The 11,025-nt window shown below is 39.0% G+C and overlaps 1 protein-coding gene across 1 annotated transcript in view; it reads left to right on the forward strand.

The window, feature by feature from the left end:
- swap70b (switching B cell complex subunit SWAP70b) overlaps positions 1 to 8,622 on the forward strand; it is a 33,817-nt gene extending 25,195 nt beyond the window's left edge. Inside the window, exons 8-12 of the mRNA XM_014995692.2 lie at positions 671 to 778; positions 2,443 to 2,609; positions 4,858 to 5,056; positions 5,464 to 5,560; positions 6,780 to 8,622. Of these exons, the coding sequence (XP_014851178.1) occupies positions 671 to 778; positions 2,443 to 2,609; positions 4,858 to 5,056; positions 5,464 to 5,560; positions 6,780 to 6,898 (690 nt within the window). The 3' untranslated portion in view covers positions 6,899 to 8,622. The remainder of the gene's footprint in view (positions 1 to 670; positions 779 to 2,442; positions 2,610 to 4,857; positions 5,057 to 5,463; positions 5,561 to 6,779) is intronic.
- The last annotated feature ends 2,403 nt before the right edge of the window (positions 8,623 to 11,025 follow it).

Below are 11,025 nucleotides of genomic sequence, written 5' to 3' on the forward strand. Positions count from 1 at the left end.
GGTGATCCCACTTTTATGACAATTTGCAGAAAATGCTGAATGAAAATGGCGTGGTTCAAATTCAAACCCACCAAATCATGTTCAGCCATTTAAACTAACAGGCAGTGCAAGGAAATGATTAATCAGAGATGCAGCCAAGAGACCCGACATGAGGTTGGAGATGAGTTGATGCAACAGAGATTGGTCCCACACAACATCAATCTGACTTTTCTGGAAGATAACGTAGGAAATAATGTATTGCTAAAAGAAACCCAAAGGAAGTAAGCTAACAGGAGGCATGTTGTGATGACTTCCTGAAGGCGGAGTTTCAGAAAGACCAGGAGCTTCTTAAAGAGAAAGAGGCCCAATTTCAAGGTGTGAAATTACAAAGTCAAATTTATTTTAAGGCATATTTGATGCAGCATTTTTATAACAACTGAAGGTAACATTGTTACTTGATTGTGCTACAAAATGAAGCTACATAGCTGGCTACACAATACTACCCCTAATTACACCTCATGTGTTATCACAAACATCTACACTCAGACGTTTTCATCTAACATTAAGCTTTAACTGTTTAGGATCTTACCAGACCTTATTGATATCTGTCCAAACAGCCATTTTCACTTTGCCTGTTTTAGTTTTTTATCTCCTTTTTGATTTTTGTTTTCTGTTTTTTATTTCTGATCAGGCTCTGGAGGAGGCAGCAGCGAAAGCAGCAGAGGAAGAGAAAAAACGCCTTTTGACTCACACCGAACTTCAGGACCGCTACAGGACGGAGCTTGAGAGAGAAAAAATGGTACGTGATTCAGGAAATTATTCCACCAGAGCAACTGCAGAACAAACACAACTTTTACTCAACTCTCTCTTTAGCTGCTCTGTATTTGCATGCATCTTGGTATGCCTGGCTAAAAACCCCCAACAACAAACGATTGGAAGAAATCTCAATGCTCAAAATAAAATAAAAAAATCTACCCCAATAAAGACCTGAAGTGCAGTTCCTAATATATCTGGCTTAACTTTGTTTCTCTGTTAAATGAAGTCATGCTCTTGTTACTGAAATACACATTTGGTAATTGTAGCGATCAGAAGGTGTTTCATCTTGTGGTTGACTTCCTCTGAAAATAACATGAAATGCTGACCACCCTTTGTGGCTGTGTGACAGACTTTTGATGAAGATGTTTATCTACGTATTTCTGCTCAGACAGCCTAATCAGCTATCTTATTGACGTATTTACTTCCAATTTTATTTCGGTTTCAACCAGAAATCCCCCAAACTTTGTTTTTGTCGCCTCCAGCAAGTACATTTAAAAGAAATATTAAGTTCAGTGCAACATACATGCCCTTCATAACCTCTGTCATACTTGTTAGGGATTCATTGATTGCAGTTTTCTAACAGTCACCAATCTGTAAAAAAACAGTTCCAATTTTGGCAGATTTTCTTTTTTTTTTTGCCTGAAAAGTTGCTAAGTATAGCAATAGTTCATTTCCAGACATTTCCTCGATGATTCTTTGTTAATCATAAGTTCTGTCAATTTTAGTTTTGTTTAGGCAGTTAGAATATATTTAAGTTAGTTTGCATTAACTTGCATTAACTTTTGTATTTGGAATCGTTTTGATTACTTTGATAACTTTTAGACCCTCCCATTAATGTAACAGATTAAGAACACTGGGGGGCGTAGTGGAGAAGATTTTTTGTTTGTCAAATGTATGCTGTGATGATGGGAGGTTTTTTAATTTTTTTTTTTACCACTTTTTGAACTTTTGTTTACATCTAGTGTTGAAGTTTCTATTTCCAGCATCACTAGCTGTGATTCTGTTACAAATATGCGCAAAACTTTGTCGTTATTCCACTATTGTTGAAAAAACACAATTTCTCAATTGCGGTGTTTCATTTAAATAAGAAACTCAATTAAAATTACACATTAATAAGTTTGTTCACGCGATAAATCATAAAAAAACAACATTCTCCAACTACTTCCTTCGGTTTCTTCTACGTGGTTTCCAGTGGCATCGTCTCGCTGTTGATCATGTGACTTGTGTGATGCGAAAACATATTTCCATTGCAGTTTTGCAAAATAAACCAATACGGCCAATACAACCACCTCATCCTGGCATCAAAATGTTTTTGTCAAAAAATTAGTTATCTTCTAAACTGTCATGTTTCCAATAAGCAAATCTATTTTCAAACTGTCAAATTGCACAATTGTTTGGTTAGTGGAAATCCAGCTACTGAAGTGATTTAAACTGTAGTTAGTGGAAGCACAGCGACATAAATCTCATAAAGGGAAAGACATGTCTGTGGTTCATTCATGCTGCCAGAGAGTGAGAGAGAGCATGACGTTCAGCAGGTACAAATGACTTCCTAGAATCTTCTTAAAAAAATGTTAAATTGTCACAAAAGCCATCCTCCATCCATCCTCCGTTGCTAATAGAAACAGGGTTTCATTTTTCGTCTACCAGGTACGGCAGCAGATGGAGGAGCAGGTGGCCCAGAAGTCCTCTGAGCTGGAGCAGTACCTGCAGAGGGTCCAGGAGCTGGAGGACATGTACCATAAGCTGGAGGAGGCTTTGGAGGAGGAGAGGCGGGCCAGGCAGGATGAGGAAACCGTCCGTAAGCTGCAGGCACGGTCAGTCCGAAGGTGGAGGGCAGAGATTACGCCATAGAGAGGAAATATCCTCACAGGAAGAATAAACGGCTTCTTTCCTTTTCCACTGTAAAGTCGGGATAAGATATTAATATTACAAGGAAGTTATTAACGTCTAACTCACAAAAGGCCTTCAGAGTTCTGACTGCTTCTCTTTTTTTCACGGGAGTCTCACCGGGTCATTTATTCGTTTTTGCCACAGAGCCGCTGTGTTTCCTCTCTTGTCCTTCCTTCCTCTCTGCTGACATTAGCTTTCCACTGTCCCGTTGGCTGAGCGGCAGAGTGTTTCATTCTGTTCTTAAATTAAGTCAGTGTCTGAAAGACAACAATCTGTCCTTAACTTGCTGCTAAATAGATTTTTCTTACATTGGTGTAATCAGCTCTACCAGCCTGAGCTTCATCTGAACTGAACTTCAGAACAAGAGCAGGCAGTTTATTGGTGGGGTTGAGTTTTTGTTTGTAGCTACAGGGAAGTTTTGTTACTTATTGAGTGACGGTTAAACTGAGTTAAAGTGTATTTAATTAGAATAGTTGGTTATATTAATGATTGTTGGAAGTTGGCAGTGATGGGGCAGACTCTCCTCAGAGTCAAAATGAGGTTTGTTTGTCTGTGTTTCCTTTCTGTGTTTGAGGAGCTATAGTTTTGTTTTTGCAAATCAATGACAATAATGTCCAAACTCAATATGAGAACCTTCTTCTTCTTCTTCTTCTTTTTGTGGTAGTTAGTGGCAAATAATTTAATGGTGCATTGCTGCCACCAACTGGTAAGAAATGTGGATTAAGATTCTAATATCTATACAAAAATAAAATAAAAACGATTTAAGAATTTCCAGATTACTCATTTAAAACTACTTCTGTGAAGGCTGAAGATTAGGCCACAGACGGTAAAGGCACCACCCTGCCACCTGCTGACGCACAATGATATCCAACCTCAGGCTGCCACTGATATTTCAGCCTGAAGGAATATTTTCTACTCCACAGACTCATTCCATACACAGATATACACTAGTGGAGTGATTTTTCACTTTCGCCATCTTTCCTGCATGCTGTCAGAATGCTGCTCAAACACTCCCTGCACACATGACCACATTTCCTGGCAGTCCAGGTGAAGACATGTTTGTTTTTAATAAACTCACTGGTGGCACAATTGTTTGCATCCCTGATAATCCTTTAAAAATGAATCCAAATGAATCTATTGTTTAACAAATTAATAATCAACATCTTCCTGATTCTCTGGGTGGTTAATGACCCATTTCAGGTCACCATGGTGAAGGCAAAACGGGTCAAATATGAACTTTCCATCCATACTGTGACGTAAACATGATAGAACCTTTATGTAAGAACGAAACAGAGGAACAATACATCCAAACTATTTGCATTATTTTGAGAAACGGCACCATCTGACAAATTTGGTTTCATTTTTTGTGTCGGTAGTTTGGTTAATCAGAGCCGTTTTCATGTGCAGACCCGTCTCCACTCAGATTGATTTTCACCTCTTTAAAAGTGTACAGATGTTCTGTTTTAAACTGACATGGTCACTGTGACTCTACACAAAATAGTCCAGGATGTATTTGCAAATTTACTACAAGGCAATGCAAAACATAAAAATCCCCCCAAACCTCCCAGGACCTGGGAGAATCTGAAGAGCAGGATTAAGGGAGGAAAAAATAAAACGTCTGCAAAGGGTGACCTCTTGTGGTCAGAGGTGGCTAGAGCAACATAAAAGTTTCCCCAAGCAACTAAAGATCATTACTCCTGCAGAAATAAGAAGTAGTCATCAAAAATGTAAGTAAGAGCACATGTGTTTAGTAAATAAATTACTTTTAATTACTGACAGTTTGATTCTAATCTCTGGTTTATATTTATATTGTACCAAGATATATAAAACAATATTCAAATGCTAATATTTTCACATTAAATTCGTTAAATAAGTAATAAGATACCCAAAACACTCAAGTCCAAATCTTGTTACTATTTCTAGTAACAAGATATTCTGTGCCTTCAAATGCACGGCTCGGTCATCCAACAGGAAACAGGAAACGGGACAGAGACTTCCTGCTTCACCTTCACCAGTATCAGAGTGTGATTGGTTAAAATGTACATCTCTATCATTTAGCAAAGTGACCAGAGAAGAAAACTGAGGTCTGGGGGGGATTAAGGGGGGCAGTTGCCCATGTTGCCCGTATCAGAAAGCGCCACTGATTGCGTTGCTCGTCTGTGTGTGGAGCAGGTTGCTGGAAGAGGAGGCTGAGAAGCGAGCCGAGCTGGAGCAGATCCACCTGCGTCAGCAGCGGGCCATCTCTGAGACCGAGGCAGAGAAACAGGAGCTGGAGAAGGAGCGGCGGGCCAAGGAGAGCGCCCTGCAGGCCGCCATGAAACAACTGGAAGAGCTGGAGCAGGAGAGGCAAGGAGCACTGGAGCAATACCAGGTCAGCTACGAAGGTCATGTGACCCAGAAATAATCAGGGCCTTAACATTTTAACTTGTGTTAAATATGACAAATTCTTTAGTTCAGCTTTTCCCTCCTTGTCTCATTTTTGGTCCTCTCAACCTGATTGTGTTTCTAAATCACACCAGCTTTAGATTTCATCCTTTTCTGTTTTGTTTTATGTCCAGTAATCTCAAACCAGATGGAAATATTCTCCGTTTTTTGATTTTTTTTTTGTCTCACAACAACACAGTTTAAAACAGCAGGAATGAAATCTTCTCAATTCATACCCCGCCTGTCAAACTCATTCAATTAAAAATGTCGAACCATTTCTCACTACTGCTCAAAATAGTTGTGTGTGTATATATTTAATAAGGTTTCTAAAGCAACTCTTTGTGTGTGAATCAGACGGTGATGAAAAAGCTGGAAGATGCAACTAACAACACCAAGTCATGGAAGCACAAAGTGGCTCAGCATGAAGGGATGCTGCGGCTCATCCAACCAGGTGACGCGCTCTGCTTCCCCTCTCTGTCCTCCCCAAATAAGAGTCTGAGTCTAGTTTTAGAGGAAGAGGCTGCAGGTATCTTAAGGTTGCAGTTCCATGATTAGGAACCCAAACTTGATTTTCTAGATGTTTCTCAGATGTTGACATTATACAGGTGTCTATTGCAGAAGGATTCATACTTGTTAATTCAGTGACATTGTTACACTTGGTTATATTTAGGGGAGTCATGGTCACTGTTTCCATTCATCAGGGCACCAACTCCACATTAACAGCATAAAAGCGACGGAAAACCTGTTTAGAGTGCAACTAAATAAGTTTTATTTTTTATCTGGTGCACATGGCAACCACCTTTTCTTGCCGGCCTGGGCAGCCGCCCTTATGGCTCATATCAAAAACTGCTTCTGTGGAAGATGCAGGAAAAGAAACGACACAAGGAGAGCATTTCAAAAACCACTTGTTTGTCTCGCTCTCTGTGCCGACTATGCTACACACAAACACGTTGCCATAGCAGCCGACAGCTCCACGAATGTATTAGAATTCAACGCCAAAAATCACACAAACATTTCCCAGAACATTCAGTGCATCAGTTTTACGTTTTCAGGCTTGATGTTTATTTTGTGATTATTAAAAAGTGATCGTCTGAACACAGCGGTGGTTGGTTAGCTCATTTAAACACCTCTACTGATGACCTGTCAGAGTGGGGGTGTGGGTCACTTAATCTTTTTTCAACTGAACCGAAACACAGAATTCTGCAGCACATCTACATGTTAAGATAGTAAAAGTCAAGCTAGCATAAGTGACCTACTTCTCTCTCTCCCTCTCTTTTATTTTAAATTAAAACCTTTTACTGACCTGTGAAATGTGATATCCTTGGACCTTGATATCTAGCAGTCATAGTGTTGACGATTAGTAGCAAAACACTGAGTCTCTTTTGCTTTTATACATCACGCATACATTTAATATTTAGCGTGCTGTGTTGACACCTTAGCAGCTAAAACCAATGGTAGCCATTGTTGGTCAGCAGTTTTTTTGCCCTCCAGCAGGGGGCAACATGTCTGTAGCTAATCTTACAAATAGTGCTGCGATTTTCTGTTGTACGTTTCTGTTGTGATACAGTTCTTAAATTTAATTCATAGCCATCTGAAAAAATATTCATTTCGAGTTGGCGAAACCTGCAAGAATTTTGGATGAAGAATTACGTTTTTCTTATCGTCCACAGGCTCTAAGGGGCCACAGAAGATCACCAACTGGGGCCCGGCAGCCTTCTCTGACGTGGAGCTCAACCTGCGGGAGAAGCAGTGGCAGGAGATGAAGAACCAAGCCGCTCAGGCTCAGTGAAGCTGCCGTGAGAACTCGGCCTCAAACTGGTCACTAACGCAGAAGGCTGGTTAGACGTGTTCAGTAAAACAAACCTGTAGTGACTGAAATCAAACCTGGTGACTGGATTTTCCAACCGGACACAAATACCTGGTTTACTAGCAAACTGAGGCATTTTTAAATTAGGACATTGATTAACTGATTAGTTTGGATCCTTTAAATGAATCTTTAGTGTTGTCCAGCAATAGACTAACCAGCCGTACTGTCAGTGTACAACACTAAAGACCAGAGCTGTAGTTTAAATGTAATGCGCCAAGTTTAGCTTGAATCCAGTGAAGAATCCAGACGTCTGTGACAGCGGTGAGGAAACACTGGAACACAGACAGTCACAGGGTCTAGTTAAAGGCTGTAAATACAGCAGAGCTGGTATGTTAATGCTGTAGATATGAAGTCATTAATCTAAGACATCGTCACAAAAACACAATACAAAACTGAATCGTCCTGCTCTTCAGTTTCTTCTAGTGATTTATTCTGATCCGTTGTCCTACGCAGAAACAGGACAAGCACACTAATACATTGATATCAATACAACAAGCAGACATTTTCTTCTTCTTTTTATTCTTTTTCTACAGTGTGCAGTCTGCATTTCTCTGTGCTTCTGGTGCACATGGAGTAGCATAGTCTAAAAATGACAACCGTAGAAAAGATTCTGCCTTTACTTTGAGGCCAAGTGGGGATATAAATCAGACCTGAAGAAAAAAAAGATTGCATTAAATCACTGGTGGCGCAATTACTGATGCCCCTGTTTCAGATAAACTCCCTTTGCATGCAGGACCAAACTTCTTCTAATGCAACGTTTGACCCAAATGGAGCAAACAGACAGAGGGGTGTTGATGTTTTTTTTCTAGATTTCCCTGACCCGTCACTTAGGCCAGACAGCAGGTGATCATATGAGGATGATCTAAGTATTCTTTGGGATTAATAAAGTATGTTTGAATTGGGTTGAATGGAATAATATCTGGAAGTCCCTTAAATCTCAACTTCAAAAAATAAAGGATGCCTTAAACTTCTTTCAGCCACATCTATTTAAAATAAATTCTGAGAGACACTAAAATTGTGCAAACTCTTGATTTTAATTCCACTTTGTTTTTTAGAGCTTTCCTCTCTGATTGTTGTCATCAAAAGGTTGGACATTTGAAACGTTTCAGTGACAAATTGTGCTACTGCAACCAGTAAAATGTGGCTGTGACTGTAAACTCATTTAGGAGCAACGAACAACGAGCTAATTGATCTGCCCGTCCGCTTCCCGTAACATTGTTAGCTGTTTGTACATATTGTCAAATTGATTGATTTATGATGTGCAGCTGGTTAAAGGAAGATGTTGGTTTATCTCATCCAATGAGGGAACCGATTCTCTGCTCGTACGTAAACAACGCACTACTTTTAACCTGATTCTCAAGCTAACAAAAGGCTTGTAGTTCAAGCTGTTAAAAGTAAAAACGTTCAGGAGCTAAATCTGTCCAACGCCCTGGACTCTCTGGGACCGTTTTAAAATGAAGATGAGACATTTTGTCATTTTAGCCAGCGTCCACTACAAGCAGGACTTCTAACTGCTGGATGTCTCTGCTGCACTCATAATGTCCTGATTAACTCCTGTGATTGTTGTTGTTTTTTTTTTATATATGCATTTGTAAAAAGCTGGAGACTGAGCTGTGTAATAAAAACGATTTCTAATTATGCTCTGATTGAGTTGTGGAATCTAATTTTTCTCTCTTCATCCCAACATTGTTTCCATTGCACAGCAGTTTTCATTATAGACTTTCCTTCAACTGAGGCCTGTGATTAAGAGAGCTGCCAACAGGGGGCGCCAAGGTCAATAATAAATTTAGCCAACACAACAATCAGTTTTGTTACTCTATTGTTAATAAAAGATAAATCCTTCATTTGTTGTGCACAACTAAATTTTGCACTAAATACACAACAGGCAAAACTGGTAATAATGAATGAAATGATATGAAATTGTTTTATTTGTATCTTTAATACGACAGTTAGTATTGGGACAAGCTAACACTAAATATAGATGTAGAATTTGAAAGAACAGTTTTTGATCACATGTAAAAAGAGTAATGACTATAGCTGACATCTGATTTCATTGTGATTTATGACATTGTAGGTTTGTTTTCATCTCTCCTAAACATATCAGAATATATTTTTGTGTATTTTTGTTGTTTTTGTAAGCATGAAAGAGGGTGTAGAAATTTGACGCAAATATATGCTTATTATTGTTTAAACAATATTTATTTTGTGCGCAATATTTACCTCCCCGGACAAACAACCTAAACAACACTGGCGCTTAAAAATATTTATTAATTCCAACAATCTCAGTTCACTAAAAACTAACCACCCTTTTTTTTTAATTGAATAATATTATGAAGTATCGCTTTTGGGTAGCGTAGTGTAGTTTCTGGATATGCTGCCAACTTTGAGTAACTTCAGTGAATGAAGAACAAACAAGTATTGGCCAAAAAATCAACAGACACACCTATTTATGTCAAAGTGAGACCTCTTGTTTGTTCACCAGCTTTGTTGTTGTTTGCTGCAAATACTGCATATTGTCACTGGAAGTACACATTTATACATTACTGTAAAAGTATTAGTTTAGAAAGTTTTATATTGGAAAAGACTCATAAAAATCTTTGGAGAGACTCTTTGTTGAATGAAAAATAATCTATAGATTCCACCTTTATCTCTTTGCCTCAATCTCTCAAATATTGCATCCTATTTTGCACCACAGGAAGTTTCTACCTGGCTTATTGCTGAGCATCAGCTGCCCTCTTGTGGAGAAACCTTTGCACTTTTTCACATCAGTGGGTTGCTATTCTTATTGTTTTCAAATGTAATTGCAGTTTTTCTTTAAAAAAACAACAAACGAACAAACATATGGACGTTCAATATAATAGAAAGTCTTACTGTTATTTCAACTACTAAACAGAAATAATTCCCAAAGTGAATTCCAATTGTAAAATGAGAAATAATATGAACACTTGAACCTATCTGAAAGTGAAACTGCTTGAATATGCACACAAAAAAACCCCAACAAAAAAAAACATGTCTCTACAAAAGCAAAATAAAAACACATTCTAGTTTTCTCTGATAAGCATATCTAGGCTTTTCCCCCTCACAGAGGCCTTAAGTCCCTTTGGGAATAAAGTTCTACCAAAATCAAATGAAAATATGGCGTGATTTCTGCGCCACCAATTGGGCTAAGTGAGCTATCTGGTCGCACATTTCTTTGTGAACGAGCAATAATTTCAATGGAGTGTGTTCAAGGGTGCGTTCACACTGTAGCCTGAAGTGACCCAATTCCGATTGTTTTTGACATAATGCGACCTGTATCCGATCTTTTCAGGGCAGTCTGAACAGCACACAGATCGGATTCTTTTACGAATGTGACCCATATCCGATACGTATCCGATTCAAATGCGACCTAACGTCCAGGCCGCATTCATCCGAACTGAACGTCACTGTTTCTCAACAAATCTCACTATTCTGCGTCCTGATAAGCGCAAGTGGGAAGAAAAACAACAACCAAAACGGATTATATGAGGATTAAGTTGTTAATATGCTGCTCCGGCTGGACAACAACTTCAAAAATATGTAAGCTAAGCTCCACCGTTAGCAACCATGTTTACATGTTTACTTCCACAAACACTGAAGCAATTCAATTCAAACAGGTCGCATTTACTGGCAGTGTGAACGGCCCTGGCAAAAAAAATCGGAATTGCCAAAAAATTGGAATTGGGTCACTTCAGGCTGCAGTGTGAACGGACCCTAAATCTCACAAAAGCTCACTCCGTAGTGCTTCGGTACGCGCTCATCTCTTGACAACTCACTCAATCTGCTTTCTGCTCACGCACAACTGTTTCTCTGCTAGCTCCGATTTTTTAATACTTGCGCGGCTCTGTTTCTATGTGCTCGCCACTTGTTATATGTAAATGATCCAAATCACCAGCCAATCACAGACAAGTAATTTTTTATCCTGCAGTATGGTGGACCTCAGTTCCAGACTTCAGTCTTTAGGCTATAACAGGTTTTCTTATTTACAGTGGTGTTTCAGTACAGTCGAAGATAAAATTGATGCTCACCGC

The sequence above is a fragment of the Poecilia mexicana genome, unplaced genomic scaffold, assembly GCF_051168715.1.
Source record: "Poecilia mexicana isolate PSO_F unplaced genomic scaffold, ASM5116871v1 scaffold_6, whole genome shotgun sequence".
Lineage (NCBI taxonomy): Eukaryota > Metazoa > Chordata > Actinopteri > Cyprinodontiformes > Poeciliidae > Poecilia > Poecilia mexicana.